The sequence below is a fragment of the Eptesicus fuscus genome, chromosome 4 (assembly GCF_027574615.1).
Source record: "Eptesicus fuscus isolate TK198812 chromosome 4, DD_ASM_mEF_20220401, whole genome shotgun sequence".
In the NCBI taxonomy this organism is placed as follows: Eukaryota; Metazoa; Chordata; class Mammalia; order Chiroptera; family Vespertilionidae; genus Eptesicus; species Eptesicus fuscus.
In genome coordinates, this window is record NC_072476.1 from 74,419,328 (window position 1) to 74,440,862 (window position 21,535).

Consider the following 21,535-nt stretch of genomic DNA (forward strand, 5'->3'; position numbering starts at 1 on the left):
AGTGCATTTAATGTTATTCATGGTCAAATTTAAATCAACCTGTAACAGTCTGCCATTTTCAATCCATTTCCAGATTTTATCAGGAAGCAAAAACTCTTGAAAATAGCATTATCCAACCACAAAACTAAAGTCATGGGAAGAATACAGGAAAGCAGCAATAGTATATGTCATGTTCAAAAAAATACAGAGCAACATCTCTGTAGTTCCAACAAAATTATGTCATTTGTATCACATAAGAAGCATCTATTGAACAGTTTAGCCTCATGCCTAGTATGGGCTTATGTACAACATCATCTCTGCTCACACACATTCCAAATGGTTGGTGTTTACAGTCTATTCAATCTTTTTGTAAATAGGAGTCATCCAGAGGTAACTCCAGAAGTTAGTACAAAGATAGTATGAATGCTCGCAGTGACACTGACATTTTTAAAGATGTCAGCACAATGGTTACATTTCCTTCGTGGCCACATTTCGTCTAAATGTCCCACAGAGTTGCCGAAACCGGTTTGGCTCAGTGGATAGAGCGTCGGTCTGCGGACTGAAAGGTCCCAGGTTCGATGCCAGTCAAGGGCATGTACATTGGTTGCAGGCACATCCCCGGTAGGAGGTGTGTAGGAGGCAGCTGGTCGATGTTTCTCTCTCATCAATGTTTCTAGCTCTCTATCCATCTCCCTTCCTCTCTGTAAAAAATCAATAAAATATATTTTTTTTTAATAAATGTCCCACAGAGTTGGCTGCATGCTCTTCCTAGCCCATGACTCCACCTACTTGGACACAGGCAGTAATATCCCCTTCTCCCAGCAAGGTGCTGAGGGAAGTGCAGCCACAGCCCAGAGCAGCTGACTCACAAGCCTCCCACAAAGAACAGCCTTTCCTCCTGAGGCAAAGCTCTCCACCTCCTGGAACAGAGTAGCATCAACCAGCCCAGAGATGAGTGGCTCAGGACCTCAGGAAAACCAGCCATCACATCGAGGCTTGGGTCACAAGTGGGTGGGAAAAACCACCAGGAAAACAGACAATAAATTGTAAGACATATTCTGAACTTGACACAGAGAGGAGACATGCACATTTTCTGGTGAAGACTCACCTTTAAGTGAAGAATGTCCCAAGACAGTCCACCCAGGAGGCAACTCCAGATGGGTCAGCGCCTGCACGAGTTCCTCGTCCAAAGCAGGCAGCGCTCCCACCGTCAGGGCAAACGGGGTCAGCAAGGTCTGATGGCTACTGGCAGTGAGGCGATCGGCCTGGGTGGCCAGCAGACGGGCCAGCCTGCAGGCCATGTTGTCCACGTAGGTCACGGAACCGGAGCCCATGGTCACCGGGGAGTAACCTTCTGAGCAGAGGCACACGGACACCGTCACCATCTCCTGAAGCCCGTGGCCTGGACGACAAGACAGTGAACAGTTCACCCGGAGTCTATGCGAGACGCTGCCACCTGCCTCACCGCACCACCTACACAGACCACATGCTCCGGGAGACGAAGGCAGAAAAGGAACGCAGCCAGTTACCTTTACATGTTGCCGAGCCTGTAGGGCCAAATTAAAGCCAACTCCATCTTCTTCCAGTGACGCCCGATTTAAAGCCAACCTTTATGAACTCTGAGCATTTCAGTATCTATTCTCTGAAGATTACCAGACACTGTTATTTGGCATGCCTTCGCCTTTTCCATCTACCCCACCCCCTGAATTCAAGTGTGTCATCTTAAAGGTCTCTGCCCTTTTCTGCTCTCCTGAGTCACACATTTTTATGTACTTATTTAGATGACAGTTTTATGAAATAGCGCAACATGGTGACGCAAGTTCACCCTCATTCCACAGAGCTCCACTGAATATGAGTCGGGATGGGTAATGACGACTCAAGAGAAACATTTATATATATTGTTCGGTGCCCCCCACCCCCACTTCTCACAGTGGCCTCTCGGTCTTGTGGGTGTTCTTAACACTCCTGTTGTGGGTGGTCACCTAATCCTGCTGTCTGTTCCTCCTTACTACACGTCTCTCTTTCATCTTGCCAAGGTTGGTGAGCTTCTGTTTTTATGCTACCCTTGGCAGAATTTCCAGGAATTAGTACCACCAAATCTCTGTAATTATGGTACTCATAGCTGGACAGAAGGTTAGCATTCAGTCACCACTGGTCCCCAAGCATATGGCTAATGCACGCACGTCATTCCTGCTCTGCCTTACTCTCCAAAGCCTTCCCCCAAATGCGATGCGCCCAGGCCTCAGGGAACAAGAGCATCCCAGGTTAGTAAGCAAGGACTACTGCCATCTTCACACTGACTTTTTTTAAACGGTCTAATGTGCCGGCACAGAATGCAGCCCCCACCCCAGCCCACGCATGCCCAATATGTCACACAGAAATCTGTCCTACATACTTCTGAACGGTTACCCAGGGAAATTTAAGGTTCAGAGAAAGGCACTGTCACCTAAGGAAGGTTTTTACCTTCTAAGCAGGCCACAATATAATAAAAAGGATTTTCTTTAACACACAAGGAGTGGGAAGGAGGTTCGCCCTTTCATGCGTAAGTAAAAAAAAAAAAAAAAGACAAAATAAAAGTGTTGAGATTAGAAGTGGCACTTCAGTTATTTTTATTCTTTCTCTATAAAAGTCTTCATTCAAAAGTAAACCAAGAAAAGACGGGGAAGCTCAAGGCAGGAAAGACAAAGCAAAAGGACAAAGGCAGGAGAGACTCGCAGTCAGAGTGACTATCATTAATGAGGTTTTACTTTTTTTTTATTGTAAAGATGGGAGTTGTTGAACCAGAGAGAGAAGTACTTAAAAGTGCCCACAGAACAACAGGTGGATTCAAGCCCAGGTAGCTGACAGGTCTTTGTACATCTCTACAGTTCTTACTACGCCTGCATTCACCTGTTTACTGTCTGCCTTCTTTTGGCAAATAATAGACATACTGCAGAAGCACTTAGAACATTTTTTCTCTAAAATGAGGCCAATCTTACCGATAAGAAAATTTGATGTTTCGCGGTTCCCTATATGATACGATTTAAGAGTAACTCAAAGACCCAAAGTTAAATAAAACTTACCAATGACAAACAGAAACAACGAAACCCGGCTAGAGCTTGATGTCCCAATGTACAACCCACACCCCAGTGAAAACACAAAGCAATTGTATTTGAAAGGGGCCATTAGCTCATGATAACACATTAACATGACACAGTAATTTGTCATCTGTCATCATGGTGATTGAAGAAGATATCTGGGAGAATTACAGGTTTTAGCACATGACCGGTTGGGTGGTGGGAAGAGAAAGTTCTGGAGCCTGCGATCCAGCAAGGAAGTGTCTGGATGGACAGGGTGCCAGGTAAGGAACCCCAGCCACCAAAAGGAGCAAGCAGGGGGAGGCAGACCCTAGGCTGGCGGACTGGCCACAGGGAATGAGGAAGGGAGAATGAAGACAGATTCAGATTCAACGTCCGTCTGCCTGAGCCATCCCTAGCAATGAGACCTAGGACTACAGGAGGTGATCCCGAGATACAGTGTCACCTCCACTGCACTGCATCCAAAGAACACCCAGCCTTGAGAGTTGATGGAAGGCTAGGCTGCTCAGAGAGCTGCAGACACCGCTGGAAGAACCTGGGACGGGAGCTAACCCTTCCTAACACACACACACACACACTCTCACCCACTCATCCCTGGGAAGCACCGCTGGCTTTCTCTTCCTGGCTTTCTTCCCAGCCTCTGTCCCTGGTGGGAAGATGCTCACAGACAGATTTCCCGACTGCTCAGGAGAGAAGACACCTCACCTGGAATGCTGGACTGGAGAACGTTGTCCTCCGTGCGCTCGGCAATCACCACGTGTCTCTGCTGAGATCCGTTATAAATAAAGTAAAACTCGGCATCTTTAGGAAGATAGACATTTTTGTCAAACTTCGCACAGACCGTCATCTGCCCCTGAAAAACGAACAAGGTGGGGCATCATCACACTTCCTCATCCTGGCTCTAAGAAACCACACAAAAGGCACCTGTGTCCACCCGGGGCAGTTCGTCACATTCACCTCTCGTGAGAGCGCTCAAATAGTACGAATCCGTCTTTTCAACAGCAACGTTTGGGTGCTTTCTGATATATTGAAATGTGAGTGTCAGAGCTGGTTTGTTCTGTTTTGAACGTTGAAGAAGTTTAGAGTGTAGTGAAGTTTTTTTTCTTTTTCATTTAGGGGATATGAAAACGTGGCACTTCGTCTTTTACTCTGTTTGAATTGCTACCTGCTGAGCATCATTGCTGGAATTCATTTTTTCCTCTACCTGAGATACCACCCTGGCATAAAGATTCAAAATGATTATTCTTTAGCTATGGCCTTACCCTGGACTACATACATCAGAGTCTGTTGTGAGAACCTTAAATGTTTGCACACGTTGCCACGTAAACACAGCCACATGCTCCCACACTCGCTGTGCCTTTTCCAGTAGCTATTGGTCCTCTTCGAGGGATTTGCAAGTCCTCGCTCTCATCTGGCCTGGCCTCATTCTTCCTCTCGAGAGCTTCTGCTTGGAACAGAGCCCTGGTCCCAAGGACAGGCGCTGCCGCCCTGAGCCACCAGGGCACACTCTGAGGAAGGAAGGCGTGAGGAGGGAGCGGGCGCAGCAGGCTGGTGCTGTCTAACACAGGACCATTGGGGGCTGTGAGGAGGGGCTACATCAGCAGTGCTTTCTAGAGAGCACCAGCGATGGAGGAGCCTGCCAGTTGATCTTGGGCCTTTGGAGGATTCCAGACACTCCCTTACCTCAAACATAAAATGGGTAATACAAAGGGGACCTCCAGGGAGAGGGTGCATTCCGCCCAGCCTGTGGGAGTGGCCGGGAAATGGAGACCAGGAGGCGGGAAGGGTTGCCCTCTGTGGAGGCCTCCTGAGCTCGGCCGGTGTGGAGGAGCATCTGGGCTTCTGCGTGCTGGCCCAACAAAAACAAACCCGCCTCCGAACACGCCTCACCCTGGGATGCGAGGAAAGGGAACAGAGAAAGGCAAGGCAGTCTCTTTCACAGCTGTTTGCCTTTGATGGACATTAGCATGTTGTTCCCTAGGATCTCCAGAGTCAGGCCGATCAGTATCAAAACCAAAATCAGACCGGAGCTCCTCTTTCCAGTAACCACATGGTCAGCTCTTCTAAAATGTTAAAAATAAGAAGGCTATGTTTTTCTAGTAGTTTGCGATTCATGCCACACATGAAACATTATCTTAAATTTTGAATTGGTATAAACACAGATTGTGAAGTTCTTTAAAAAAAAAAAGTCACCGGTTCCCAATTTTGAATGGTCCTGTCTCTGCGTGTGAGTTCGCACACACACGCACAGACATAATCAATACAAAGTAACATGCCAAGAAAAATCTACCATACAATAGCTTCAAAAAAATGTTCAGGAAGAGGATCTGGAAAGCAAGAAAAACAATAACAACAGTCTGACATGACTGAGAGAGGAAACTTAGATGAAATTCCATTTCCTAAAAAAGGAAGAACGGCTTGCTTTAGTCATGCTCCTGGTTGCTAAAGGGGCTGTTAATTACTCACAGACAGAATCTGGCCCGACCTGTTGATTTTTTTTTTAATAGAAAACATATTGTGTAAATAGATCAAAGTTTTTCACAGATCACAAGGATATCTAGTCTATATCTATTCAAAACAACGATCATATTACTATTTTATCTGGTTGGGTGAACAAGAACTGCAACTTATGAAAGAGCTTAACTACAACCCTTTTCAATGTGATCCAAGACAGTAGTTTTACAATTCAGTTATGCCTCCCTTTCAAGACCATACCATGCTTTACATTGAGAAAAGACGATAAACAACAGTCAGATCAGAAACTACACCTGTCCATTAAAGAGAGATGCCCAGAATTCCTGGCATTAAGAATAATATTCAGCATAAAAGGAGTTTATTATTTGCTAATCAGAAAGACACGGTATAATTACAGGAGAAGGAGGAAAGGGGGTGATAAAAAAAAACACACAACAACAACAGAGAGAGACCCAATGAGAGAGAAGAAGGGGAGGGGAGGAGGGAAGAGCACGGAGATGGCAAGAGAGAAAGAGGAAGACAGGAAAGAAATTGTGAACTCATACAGCTTAACAAAAGGAAGGTAAACGACCCAGTCAAAAAAAAAACGGGCAAAGGACCTAGACAGACACCTTTCGAAAAGGACATACAGAAGGCCGAGAGACATATGAAAAAATGCTCAAAGTCACTAATCATCCGAGAGATGCAAATCAAAACAGCAATGCAGTACCATCTCACACCTGTCAGAATGGCTATCATCAACAAATCAACAAATGACAAGTGCTGGCGAGGATGCGGAGCAAAAGGAACCCTCATGCACTGCTGGTGGGAATGCAGACTGGTGCAGCCACTGTGGAGAACAGTATGGAGTTTCCTCAAAAAACTGAAAATGGAACTCGCATTTGACCCAAGTGATCCCAGTTCTAGGAATATATCCCAAGAGACTAGAAACACCAATGAGAAAGGATATATGCACCTCTATGTTCATAGCAGCACAGTTTACAATAGCTAAGATTTGGAAATAGCCTAAGTGCCCATCAGCAGATGAGTGGATTAAAAAACTGTGATACATCTACACAATGGAATACTTTGCTGATGTAAAAAAGAAAGAACTCTGACCATTCGCAACAGCATGGATGGAACTGGAGAGCATTATGCTAAGTGAAATAAGCCAGTCAGAGAAAGATAAATATCACATGATCTCACTCATTTGTGGAATATAATGAACAAAAATAGATCCAGAGACACAGAAGCATCAAACAGACAGCCAAACCTCAGAGGGAAGGCAGGGAAGGGTGGGAGGGTGGGGGTAAGAGATCAACCAAAGGACTTGTATACCTGCATATAAGCACAACCAATGGACCCAGACAGTAGCGGGGTGAGGGCATGTGCTGGGGGGTGGAAGCGGCCGGTGAGAGGTCAATGAGGGAAAAAGGAGACATATGTAATACTTTTTCAACAATAAAGAATTTAAATTTTAAAAAAAATGTGACTATGAAAGAACATTTTCATTCAGAAAAGTTAGATAAAGTTCAAAGGTTTAAATATCGCTCCAAAGGAGTTCAGCAGCAGGAATGGGCTTCTCCAATTGTGCTGAGGACCAAGGTACAACATAATCAGCCAGAGGTGGCAATTTTTCACTATGATTGGGGTCTTTCTCATCACTGTGGCCACTGAAAATATGCCACTTTACTTAAAGGGCCACTAATTTTATTACTGGCAAAGATAAATTCGAGTGTACAGAATTCCAGTGTGTCTCCATCATTTCTCCATCTGGATTCAATCGCACGCTTTGTTTTAAGCAATTGAAAACTATAAACTTTCCTAAGTGAATTTGTTGGCATCAATACCAGAATCACTCTGCTTCTGCCCAGAAATAACAGAGATGTGTTATCACCTCTCTGTCAAATCACTGTATCCCAAATAAAAAAACACTCGGCTATTTCACAGAAACTTCTGGAAACAATAAGAGGCATAATAGGCAAAATTACCTCCCCAAATTTATCTATAAATTTAATGTACTCTAATCAAAACCCGAAGTGAATTTTTCAAATGAAACTCAACAAGCTTATTCTAAAGTTCATCTGGAAAAATAAATATATAAGACTTGAAACAAATGTTTTAAGAAAAAATGATGTTTGAGCTGGGGGAGGGGGCAGGGGAAGCCTGGAGATCAGAACTTACCTCTCAAAACATACAAGGAAACCATGGAAATTTAAACAGTACAATGGTGGCACACAAGGAGACCACTAGGTACAGAGTCCAGAAACAGATGCATGGAAATTATGTAATAAAGGTGGCATTTCAAATCAGTGGGGAAAGAATGTTCTACTCAATAAATAGTTTTGAAACAATAGCTCTCCATTAGGAACAAAAACATTCTTCATTTCAAGCAGTTAAATCCCCAATTAATGCAATATTGAACATAATTCATAAGCACATAAAATAGAAGACTAGCTAACATTTTTTATTATTGAACAAAATGATAGCAATTAAAGATATCTATGCTTCATCTATATGGATACCACCCTAATGTACCAACAGTTTCTCATTTTCCTCTTTCCTTCCAGTCTTTGTTCAATACACAGCTAAAAATTACATAGCTATACTCATGGCATAAATACACATCACATATGGTTATGCTTTGTCTCTTCTGTGAAAAATATTTTTCCATGTTGTTACAATCTTTGGACCTATTTTTAATTGCATTCCATCAAGTATTTGATGCTCTGTGATTTAATTATGTACCCTATTGTACATGAAGGGTATTTGTAGCTTAACATTACAAAAAAAAAATACTACAATAAACATTGTCATGTACGTTGTTTCTATGCTTTAAATCACTTTTTATAATAAAATTCCAGAAATGGTCCAAGAATGTGAAGAATTGTCACAAATTGCAAAACTGCTTTCCAAAAATGTTACATCAACTTTCATCACTACCTGTATTGGGCAAGCGTATCATTTTTCAGCTTTGCCAAAACGGTCTTTTTTAGTATTTCCTAAATTAACAGATAATAAACAGTCCTCATTGATTTAATTCATATTTTCCATTGCCACTGAAATTTATTGCCCACTTTTATAAAAGTTTGTTACTAAATGGTGCCATCGTTGTTAGTGGCCTGATTAAATTTCTACTTATAGGATTCTGGTCTTCCCTCTTTTATTCACCTTGGCCTTAGGCAGATCAAAATTTCCACTTTCCCAAGTGAACCAAGTGAGATCAGCATCAGGATCATTCCCTTTAGCCTCTAAAGAGTGAAGGTGCACCACCTACCTCCCTTCTCGTGGCCAAATAAAAAGCACTCAGGTACTCCTGCAAGACCTCTGAAGGCCAGGTAACATGGAAACAGGAATGACAAATGTAAACAGGAAAAGCGGAACTGAGTATAATCATACTAAATATACCTCAATATAAGCTCAAACAAAAAACATCAAGTAAATTACACCAACATTTTTTTACCATCAAGCAGCCCCCTAGAGAAATTCTACTTGCAAAACTTATCAATAATTCTCAAAGACCAAGCTTTCTGCATGAAATGCTACAACATCTATGAATTTCTTCTCAAAGAACCAAATAGATATTAAATGTTTTTGCCACCTGAAACTATTTCATCCGACTCGCCTGCTCCTCTTCCAATGGCACTTAAGATGAAAGTGGTCCTGGACACTGAGGTGCACATTCTCAGTGTTTTTCCATCCATCAATAACAGTCCCAGCTCAGGATCTGGAATTGTTTAGATCCAGGAAGAAATAACAGAATGTCTTTTTTTTTTTTTTTTTAAGGAAGGTAAACTAAAATGACCTAGAAGACTTAAGACATTTCTTTAGAAATAGCCCTTGGGGTAGGAATGGCTTCCATTTCCTAACAAGACGAAATAAAGCACATTAGGTCAGTATGTTTGCTGATAACAACTAGAAAATAAAGACAGAAAAACTGAGAAGTCGTTCTTAAAGAGAACTATGGAAATGAGGATAAATGAAATAAAACTCCAGAAAGTGGAGAACCAGAGAAGTTATAGAAGCCAGAAAGAAAATAATTGATTACCTAAAATTCCATTACTAACAAAAATATTCTTAAAAATGAAGATGAAATCAAAATATTTAAGACAAATGTTGAGGGAATTCATTACCAGCAGGCCAGCACTAAAATACTAGAGGGCATTTACTTAAGCACAAGTAAAATGATCTCCAACAGAAACATGGAAATGCAAGAGGAAATGAGGAATAGTAAAATGGGTAAATATGTGAATATAATTAATATCTAATGTACAAGTGATAATTATAATGTCAGGAGTTAAAAATATTTGTAGAACTATAATGTTGGACAATAATGATATAAAAGGGAGATGGAATTAAAGAACCTAGCCGTTTTGGAAAAGTATATTCTATTTATAATATATCAAATATACATGTTTTAAGCTGAGAGTAACCACTGATAGAATAGTAAAAAGAATGTATAATTAACAAGTTATAGAGGAAAAAAGTTAAATAGAAAATATTTAATCAAAAATATAAGACAGAAGAAATAAATAACATAAAACGTGTGTCAAATAGAGAGTTCTATCAAGTTCAACTATATTAGCAATTATATTAAATGTAAATGAACTAACTGATCCCAATACAACACCAAGATAGTCATTATGACATTTTTTTAACACTCAAAAACAGTAACAATACCTATATGCTGCTTGCAAGAGAGACACTTAAAAAAATAACACAGAAAGCTTAAAAGTAAAAATATATACTAAGTTACACTAACCAAAACAAAGCTAGTATGGCCAAAATAATATCAGCCAAAAAGTAGTTTTTAAAGCAAGACATATTATAAAAGCTAGAGGAACTTTTCATCATAAGAAGTGTCAATTGAACAGGATGTTATCATAGTATTAAATCTGTATGCTTCAAAATATAAAGGAAATATGAACAAATCCAAAAGAGGAAATAGACAAGTCCATAATCACAATGGGAGACTTTAGCTTGCCTCTCACAATAGGTGATAGAACAAACAGACAAAAACTATCAAGGACACACAATTAGCATGATTGCTAATAAACAGGAATAATTACCATAAATTAAATGTACACAGTAATATTTATTTTAAAAGGTATCCATCATTCAAACGCTACATCAAACTCAGTTAAACAAACACAAATATTCTCGACGACTTTCACACTTGATGGAATGATTCGCCGCATAGAACTGAAATAGCCTTTGTTCTGTAACACAGCTAAATTGAGCAAAACACAATTCATGGCAGAGGTCAGTAAATGACTCCAGATTCCTCCTGAGACCAGACACAGGCTTTGAAAAGCTCCTCAGCTTGCTTCCTTTTTAAATCACTCACTCGCAGATTCCATAAAAACACAGGACTCCTAGAAATTAAAAACAAATACCTGACATTTTAAGCAGATCATAAGAGTAAATATATTGATTTAGGTATAAGAATACTTAAATTGCAATCTCTACTCTTACATTATCCCAATATTTCTTGAGGAATAAAGGTCCTGCACTTGGTTTCAAAATAATCAAATGCAAAAATAAAGAAAGAAGCAAACGGCAGTTAATAGTTGGACGCCAGCCCTAACCGGTTTGGCTCAGTGGATAGAGCGTCGGCCTGCAGACTGAAGGGTCCCAGATTCGATTCCGGTCAAGGGCAAGTACCTTGGTTGCAGGCACATCCCCAGTGGGGAGTGTGCAGAAGGCAGCTGATCAATGTTTCTCTCTCATTGATGTTTCTAACTCTCTATCCCTCGCCCTTCCTCTCTGTAAAAAAATCAATAAAATATATATTTTTTAAAATAGTTGGACACCAGTTGGGATTTTAGTCAAAAATCAGCTAAGCATGAGTCATCACTGAGACTAAAATGCTAATTCTGCCCAACCGTACACTGATGAAAATCTAGTGATTCCATTAAGAATGAGTGGGGGGGGGGGGAGAATGAGGAGGGGGCTAATGGGGGGATAAGGACACGTATGTAACAACTTAATCAATAAAGAAATTTTTTAAAAAAAAGAATGAGTATGGACAGCTCTCTTCTATACCTATCAGACATATCTGAGCCATGGAGTACTTTAATGTAAATACAGGCTAAACTGACAACACGTTCAGAGGAAAATGACAAGGATGCCGTAGGGACTCAAAAACCATGCTGTCACAGGAGGAACAATTGAAGGAACTGGGGCTGTTTTGCCAAAGAAGAAAAGACTCCTGTGTAAACGGTCACGGTTGCAAATATGTGAGGGTCTGTCATGCGGACAAGGGATTAGACATGTTCTCAGGTCCCAAGGGAAAAGCCTGAAACAATGGAGGGAAGGACAGGACACAGTTCAGGTCCACAGCGAGAGCCTTGTATGGACCAGAGATGTCCGAGGATGACAAGAACTGCTCCAGCTCAGGAGGAATAAGCACTACCAGGAAATGGTGGTTTGTTTTTGCTTTGCTTGTTTGTTTGTTCTAAGAAAGAATGGGACTAAATATCTAGCCTTGAAAGGCTAGAATCTATGATACCTGGTATATAATTCTACATTAGTAGCTTCCATATAAAAAAAATAAATAAATGGGTGGCTCTAGATAAGTGTGTTTTGTGTTCTTTTTTTTTTTTTTTTTAATTTCTCCCTCATTCTCTTGTTTTGGTTTACTTTCTAGCTCCTTGGATTAATGTTCAGTTTATTTCAATTATCAGCATTAGTGGTTTTCAAACTGAGATCAAGTAAACCCTAGGTTCTAAAGGAAGAATGTTAGGCATTCTAATATCCCATTTAAATTTCATTTTGAAAAATATGTTTTCGATTACTTTTAACCTAAAAATAATGCATTTACTTAAATTTACTATTTACCAAATTTTTATACAATGACCGCCCAGCAGGTGTGGCTCAGTGGTTGAGCATCAACCCAGAAACCAAGTGGTCGCCGGTTTGATTCCAGGTTGTGGGCTTGATCCCCAGAACGGGGTGTGCAGACGACAGCTGATTGATGATGTTCCTCTCGCATCGATGTTTCTCTCTATCCCTCTCCCTTGCTCTCTCTCAATAAAAATATATTTTAAAAAAAAATTTTTTTTAACATTTTATACACTAGAGAAGACCTGAACTGCCAGGCTAAGTCATTGTTCTCAGCGCATTAGTTAATTAATATGATAAACTTAAACTTGGAGAATATATTGGTAATAAAGTTTTTATCAAGTTTATATATTAAAGCGCTCCATAATACTTTGGGGAAAAGATTTGTATGTACTTAAAAAAAAAAAAAAGGTTGAAGCACTATCTGCTTAGGGTCTCTAAGGCCCCAATGTTAGTTTATATTGGAAGATAAAGTTCTATTAGCTCATTTTATATTTCAGATTTCAAACAAGTTTTATATTTGCATTTCATATTTCAAACAAGATTTACATTTGCAACATAGTAAAAACATAATTTCAAACTCAGGTGGAACCTATGCAGATAGTAATTGTACAAGATTATTACTTAACACCTGAAGTCTAGGATTTATGTCAAACCAAGAGTTATCTGAAGATCAGTGCAGATCAGCGGACAGCACTGAACGTGCCAAACCAACACCAAGACTCTACCAGAAATACAGAGCCCTAGGTTTCTGTGAATTGACCTCTCCTGGGCAAAGAACAGTGACACAACTGTCTGCATTCTTACTTCAGGATAGACCACACAGCTCCTGTATTCCACAGGCTGTCTCTCTTATGAAGGTACAAAAAAAGAGAGTGTCTGGAGAAGGAAGGGCCCCCTGGGGGGGGTCAGAGGTTACAGCTCTTCTGACAAACAACTTTGAGCAGTGGGAAGAGTATTGGCCCTTTGCCCCTCCAATCTATCTGACCAGCATCTGTGCCAGAACCACCCCCTTCACCCTCTATCCCCATCACACAGAGGCACATACACACATGCACTCACACACACACACACACACACACACACACACACTCATACATATGCATATACACACATACAGCAGGCCACTCGTAAGAGCACTGAAGATTTTGTCAAGCAATGCCCCATGCAAAATAAAAGAATCATGAAATCCTCACTAAGAGAAGCATAGATTCAGAAATTTATAAAATATTGAGCTAAAAGAAGGCATAGAGTGCATCTAGATCAAAACCCTTACAAAACCTTTACTTGACACCGTAGAAACTGAAGGTAACCTGTTCTGGGTCCCATCACACAGCAGACCTAGGGCAGAACTGGGTCTTTACCCTCCATCCAGTATTCTTCTGACTAGTCGGAAGAGCTGTAGCCTCTGAGACCCTCTCTTGCCCCCCCCCCCAGTGAGCCCCCACTTCTCTTACAGGGACTAGAAAGAACCTTTATGGAAACAAGTCAGATAGTTCCCGAACACCTACCCACACAACACCAATAGTCCTCCACTCTCTTGTCTCCTCTCTACCTAAACTCCCATCACCTTTGTCAAACCACAGAGCACCTCAGGGCCTGCTACTCTTCCCTGCACTCTCAGTCACAGCATGGTCACCAATGAAGCCAAAGAAACAAGAGAGGCAGGGTCATGAAGAAAGGGCACGGGAGCTCAGTGCAGCCCAGCTCCAAAGAGGGCATGGAAAGAAAGACAAAGACAGGAGGATGAGGGCTCAGTGGGGAGGGAAAGAGAAAGCAGCAGCGGTGGGCCGGGGAGTGATGACAATGACAAGAGGAGAAAGAGCTGCAAAAAAAACAAAGCAACGTGGAATTTAACTGACTCAGGAAAAGGGAAAAAATGATGGAAAATAAATCGATAAATGAAAATAAGCAGAAGAGAGATATTCTCACTACCAGGAACCTCAATCTGGAAAGACTTTTATAAAAGGGAAGAGCATGGGGAGGAAAATGAGCTGAATATTGAAGCTGACAAAGAACATTTCATCTGATCAAAATCAAGAACTAAAGGCAAAAGAAGCACTATGGATGTGTCTCTTTGGGACACATCATAAAGGGGAGAAAGGGGGGGGGGGTGTTTTTTCCAAACTACTCACATCCAACTAGTCGTCACACCCCCATCTGGTAAGTCCATCTTTCCTATGTTATATATATAACAATGTAGGGACGAGGGGAGGGCACCCTCAATTCCTTTCTCATTCTCACTCCAACTTTAGAGTCGGCAATGGCTTTAGAATGCAGGATCCCAACTTTCTGACCTTGTCCTTCTCTGCCCCTTACTTAGGACTCCGAATCTTCCAGTCAATTGGATGGGGCTCTCGGACAGCAAAAAGCAGGACCTACATACAGAGCTGCCAATGCTGGCTTCACCGGAGGTACCATTCAACCAGAAGTCGATTGGAGTCACTCCCCTTGTCCTAATTCAACACAAAGCCCCAAGTACAAGAACAACGTTGGTAACAACAAGCACAGAGAACAATCCCCAAAGCCTGAGCATGCCATTAATCTGGTTAAGGATAATAATACCTCCCATTGTGATTATAAAATAAGCGTAAAGAACATAGTTGACAATATTATAGTAACTATCTATGGTGCCAGGTGGGCACTTGAATTATCAGAGGGAACACTTTGTAACCTAAATGAATGTCTATCCACTATGCTGTATACCTGAAACTAATACCAAAAGTGCTGAATGCTAACTGTAATAAAAATAAAATTTTGAAAAGGAATAATACCATCCATTTCCTTAACACTTCACTGTTTGCAAGGCGCTTCTGCATATGCTATCCTATTTGAGTCTCACAACCCTCAGAGACACAAACAAGTGAGGGAGTGCCCACAGTGCCCCAAATGGCCAGACCCAGCCCTTAAGTCTCCCCATTCATTCATTCATTAATTCGCTCCAGAAAGACCTTCATTTCTCTGTGACTTAATTTCCTTTCCTCCTCTGTAAAATGGGATTAAGAATTAACCCTTTGCACTCGCTTGCTTTTTTCTTGATTCCTTTATTCTACTTGGGATTTAATTTTTTAAATACCCCAGATTTTACAAAGTGTGGCAGTAGAATAAAAAACTGGAGTTTCTTTTCATACAAACTTATATATTTGGATTTTTTTTATATTTCAAATTATTGATACATTCAAAGAGTATAAAAAGAGCTGCTACCGATGCTAACCGTGTCGAGTCACACTCGACATCCGAGTGCAAAAGGTTAATACTCTTTCTTTATATTTCAGTGAGAGTCAAATGAGATAATAAATACCTGTACCTGGTATAAAGTAAGACTTCAGTAAGTGTTAGTAATTCTTTTTATTTTCTTATTTGTAAACTACCCTTTTTATGATAGTCAAGGTGTTAATGAATTATTTCATCCCAAATGTCCCTCCAACATCTGGCTATCTCTAGGTCCCATGGGACCTCGACAGCATCTTATGCACAGCAAGGACTCAAAAAGTTAAATGAAAATGAAAGAACATTTTGTAAACAAACAAAAAAATTGCTTCCTACTATTGATGCGTTTCCCAAAAACCTGAGCATGCCATTTCATATACCAGTTTTTTCTTAATTCAAAATAAAATATACTTTCATATAGTTATTCACCAAACTTAAGTCCTTATTAGAGCACTTCTATACAGTGTTCTGAGAATGACAAATGCAGCAGTGAAATGAGCAAATCCCTACTCTCAAGTTTAGAGTCATCTCCGAAGAAAACACAATAAACAAGAAAATATCAGATAATGATGACTGGGAGACAGAGAATTTAAAACAGTAGAATGAAACCAAGTCCCCGAGAGCTATCTTATTATTTTTTAATATTTTTTCATTTTTCATTTATTTGATGTATAATATTAAATTAGTTTCAGATATGCCTAGGGAGTTATTTAGATTGAGTGGTCAGGCAGATCTTTGGCTGGTTTTCTTATTAATTAAATGTATTGGAGTGACATTGGTTAATAAGTCTATATAGGTTTTGAGTGTGTGTGTCTATGGGAGATTTTTGAGAGGCAGGCCATGGAGGCTGAGATGTGAATAATAATGCTTACAAGTTTGTTCATTTATTTGTTTTTTAAGTATTTTGTTATTTTTCAATTACAGTTGACATACAATATTATATTAGTTTCAGGTGTATAACCTCAGAGAAGAGAAAGAAATGAAAATGAAGTGAATGGGAAAGAAACAAAAAATGATAGATCAGTGAAGAATACAGCCAATATGTTAGAAACAACCAATGAGGGCTATATCCCCCTGCCTAGACATGGATGTGAAATGAAGGGAGCTGCTCCAGTGCCTTAAACTGAGTGATAAAGTGAGGGGATGTAGAGAGGTAACCTGGCTACTGTAATAGAGAAACACTGAAAGCTGGTTGGTGTAATACAATAAAAGCTCATTTTTGCTCATGTAATAACCCCAATGTAGGTATTGTTGCTTGGGTGACTCTCTTCCAAGTAGCCTTCCAGGGACCCAGGTTCCCGCTACCTTGTAGCTCTGCCACCTACAACACTTGAATCCCAAGTTATTCTGCTCTATTCCAACCAAAAGGAAAACAGAATATGGACAGCTGACCAGGCCTAAGCATGGCATTCAACTCTTCACTCCCATTCCATTGGCAAGAACTCACCTACAAAGAGTAACTGGGAAACGTTTCATAGCTTTCCATGCGACAGAAGGCAGGAACAGTTTGGTTATGGCTCAATTTCTGCCATAGCCTCAGGCACAACTACAGAAAACACCTAAGATCTAAATATGTCACTAAATCTCAAATTTGGTTTAATCAAAATTGAATAATTCTCTCTCTCTCTCTCTCTCTCTCTCTCTCTCTCTCTCTCTCTCTCTCTCTCTCTCTTTCTCTCCCTCCCTCCCTCCCTCCCCTTCTCTCTCTCTCTCTGTCTCTCTGTCTCTCTGTCTCTCTCTCTCTCTCTCTCTCTCTCTCTCTCTCTCTCTCTCTCACACACACACACACACACACACACACACACACACGCACACACACACACACACTCTCTCAACAATTTTACCCCAAACATAGTGTCAGAAGTTGTACTCCTGCAAGTGGCCCTTAATTCAGAAAAGAGAGGAGCTGGGAAAGAACAGCTTCATCAATAAAGAATTATTTACATAATAAAGAAAAGTTTCGTTATTTTAAATGTCATTCCTAATGATATAGGATATTTCTGACTGTAGATTAGATTATGCCATTTACCCTGGGCCTCTTGAGTTTACTCAAAAGCACATCACAACTAATGAATACTTAAAAGTTTTCCACAGGCATATGACTTACAATTTACTGATCAGAGAGGCACATTCATGCTTGTTCCATAACTACCCTACCAAAATCAACAACTCAAAGAGGAGTTTGCTGGCCACATGGTACTAGTAACTATGGATCTTCTGAAGTACATGAAACACAGAGCATGTCAGCTACTCTGCTAACTGTGCCAGTGTCCCAGCTATTTCCTTAAACCTGAATGAGCACTTAATATTACACGAGACCCCTTCTCTCTGAAAAAAATCTTCAATCGCCAAGCAAAAGCACAGCCCCGAGATTTACAATAATCTGTGTTTTTAAGATATTTAACTGAAGAAATCCTCAAATTATAGTAAGCCCTGAAATTATCTCATTCCAGGATAGACATGGACTCATATTTCATTTTTAACTAGTTATATTCCCCTTCTAGACTACATACATCCAAAACCTTTTGACCATATAATAAAAGCACATGTAACCCTCTGAGTATATGTAAACTTGTTACAAATAATTACAGAAATTAAAGCATTCCCACTGAAACCCAATATGCTAAATCTTGAACACATGGAGCACGCAATTGCTAAAAATGGATTCTTCTTATCACAGAGAACATCAAAAGCCTCCTACATTTCTGGATAAAAGATTTGAGTTGTTTTTTGTTTTAAAGCTTAAAGACAGGGAGAAAGGAAAAAAACTGAAGAATTTCAACTGATCGTTACAGTAAAAATAATCCAGTTCAAAGATTCAAACTGTCCCAAACACATTCAAGAGGCTAGTCTTCAACTATTTGATTAAAGACACAACACAAAGTAAGTAAAAAGACCAAAAGATTCTAAACAGGTGGGTAGTTTTTAGGGTAACCTCAAGAATAACTTTTTTCTTTTTCAACTCTAAAGTTTGAAACCACTAAAGACATCACTCTTTATAGAAATTCTTCATAGCAGTTTAACCTGTACTGACTACAGATGCATCCAGGGACCACCCTCCCTCTCAGCCGTCTAGCTCACCTTGTTAACAGGGTGAGAAGCATTTGTATCCCAATTCCTCTTCTGTGAGAATATACAACTTGTCTGCCTGGGCAGCTTACTCTTTTAAAAACTCTGGGTTTAAGGATACATTAGGTAGGTTTCAATAAATTTTTATTTTGCAAACTTATAAACAGAATTATAACCTACAAGTTTATATTTTTAAAACTATAAACTATAAATCATATGTATGTTAATGTCCTCATTTAAACCTCAGTAAAACTGATTTTTATCCAGAATTATAGTGATGTTTTTAAAGCTACTTTTAATTGAATTCCACTGCATACCACTGTTGGGAAATATATTTAATCATTACAATAACACTGCAAGGTGACTTTCATCATACCCATTTATAATCTAAGAAAGTGGGGCTCAGTACAAGTTAGCATGTCATGACTGGGGTTTGAGTTCAGGTCTATCTGCTGCTTGCTATTATTTCAAGATCAAAATAATTGTTAGTGTGGGCCCTAGGTGTTTACAAGCCCCCAAACACAAGCCCCAACTTGTGAAGTTCCACTCTCTCTAAATAAATATATAATCCACAGAGTTTTGATGAAACTGGCTTCGTAGTATAATTTGGACACCTATTGAGGAAAGAAAGGTACTTGCCTACATAATATAAAAAAGCATAATGTGATCAGTAACTAAATGAGAAATTTAATATGTTTTGACTGTGCATTTAAATAAAAGGTGGTATAATTTTGAAGAATACAAATTAAAAGATTATGATCTAAATGACTTTTAGAAATAGAAAATCTAGACAGTGAGAATTTTTCTACCCTTATTACTGTCCTGGAGGCAAGAAGACGCAAGCAACTAATCTGAATATTTCAAACAGTTTGACAGTAAAGGCCCACAGTGGATACTGCAGTTCCCTAAAGCAGCATTTGCAACAGTCTTCCTTTACAGCCCAGGGGACATGTCCTAGTCACCCTCATCATTAGAGCATCATTCGAACACAGGCGACATTATTTATCACTATTGACCAATGTGCCAAGCCCAGCTGTAACTGCTTCCAACATGCTAACTTATTCAATCCCACAACAATCCTTTGAAGTAGGGGTTCAATTATAACACCTATTTGAAAAATGAGGAAACTGAGGCAGGGAGTGCTTAAATAATGTACCCAAGGTGACACAGCTAGTTAGGAGGCTGAGCCAGGCAGCCTCCTAACCTCTCACAGTCAAGTCCTTACAGAGATGCAGTTATGCACATTGCCAATCCCTACAGGCTCTTCAAAACCCGTGATGCCAAGATGTGCCTCTAGCTATATATACCTAATGGTGAGTCAATACTTTCAGGTTCCAGTGATACTTACCAGGCCCTTCATAATGCCCAGGGCTTTCTACCATTTCCTAATTTTCTGCTCATCTTTATTACCTGTTTCCTTGACTGTACTTTGAGCTGCATAACTCACATTATAATGCCCAGCGCCATATTCTTCTTTTGTTTCTTAAGGCAAGTTTACAAACCTTTGGTCAACCATCCTGCATCAAAACTGCTCCTTTAGAACACACGGTGAAAGGCAGAAAGAGCAGCCACAGAAAAAAACACGATTTGCAGAACACACTTAACCCAGGGCCACGTGGCAGCTCCTCACTCACTGATCCCATCAGGCTTCCCAATGGGCACCTTCTCTTGGCCTGATCACTGGGTACCCTGTGTCTGGTGGAGGGTGCATACTAGTTCTCTGTGGCTGAGAATATTCTTCAGCATTCTGAACAAGAGAAAAAAATATTAACCTTTCCATTTGTCTTCATTCTATGGGATAAGTTTAAAGAGGGTTTTGTTAAATTATTCTCTGCACTGTTCTCTATATTTCTAATATTTTATAATTTAAGAACTTCTTTAAAATCAGGTTTCAATAATAGATTTATATATCATATCTGACTTTAAAAAATTGAATTTTCAGACTTGCAAAGCAAAGGAGTTGATCCAAGATATGTAGAGGCACCACTGTGACCTGTGATTCAATCAGCCACTAGCCCAACCATTTCTTTACTATTTGGGGATTTTTTAAAAAATGTTTTAACAACAAGAAGCTTTTCAAAAAAAAAAAAAAGAAAAAAAAGGCAGGGCTATCCTGTTCTACATGTTTACTAATGGTTTCAATAGCTGTCCTTATCCAATTTACAAATGACAGGAGCAATATTGGGAGGGTCAGTTATTGCAAATCAAGATTCAAAGAACAGGGCCAACACTAACAAGATGAACTTCCCAACTCTCAATGGAAGTATTGTACTTGAGGAAAACTCAGCAGCTCAACAAAGATGGAAGAGGACCAAAGAGTCGTCGCTGATGTGGGAAGGACCTGGAGACTCCCAATGGCAGTAACCTCGGGCTGGTCGATGGTATAACACAGCTGTCCAAAACCAGCTGAGGCCAGCTGAGACTGCCGGGCAGCGTCCAGAACAAGGAAGGGAACGGTCCCACTGCCCTTCGCATTGACCAGAACCTGCCAGGGTTTTGTTTTATTAGGCACCGCATTGTAACGGGCTGGGGAGGGTCACCAGGGTAATAACAGCTCTCAAACTCACATCGTGTGAAGAAAGACTGTTGAAAGCAGGGCTTTACTCTGGCAAAGAGAACACTTATTAGGGAGACATGAAAGCTGTTCTCCAACTTTTGAGGGACTATGTACAAGAAAGAGCAGTTTTCCTATACAGTGTCTCGGGGGCAAAACCCAATCGAGAGAATTACCAGAGGCAGATTTCACACCACAATTCAAGATTATTTGTAATAAATAAAACTGTCCAAATATGGATGCTCTTCCTTATCGGGTAAACAGATTTCTCTCCACCAACAGAAGTGTTGTCACAGGTCATTCCTACAGATAAGGTTCCATGATGAAAATGATTCAAACGCATGCTGGA

At 40.2% G+C, this 21,535-nt stretch overlaps 1 protein-coding gene across 1 annotated transcript in view; it reads right to left on the bottom strand.

Moving 5' to 3' along the window:
• ARHGEF28 (Rho guanine nucleotide exchange factor 28) overlaps nt 1–21,535 on the bottom strand; it is a 263,760-nt gene that overhangs the window by 169,755 nt on the left and 72,470 nt on the right. The window contains exons 3-4 of the mRNA XM_008161933.3: nt 3,762–3,909; nt 1,088–1,381 (exon numbers count right to left, since the gene is read on the bottom strand). Of these exons, the coding sequence (XP_008160155.3) occupies nt 1,088–1,381; nt 3,762–3,909 (442 nt within the window). The remainder of the gene's footprint in view (nt 1–1,087; nt 1,382–3,761; nt 3,910–21,535) is intronic.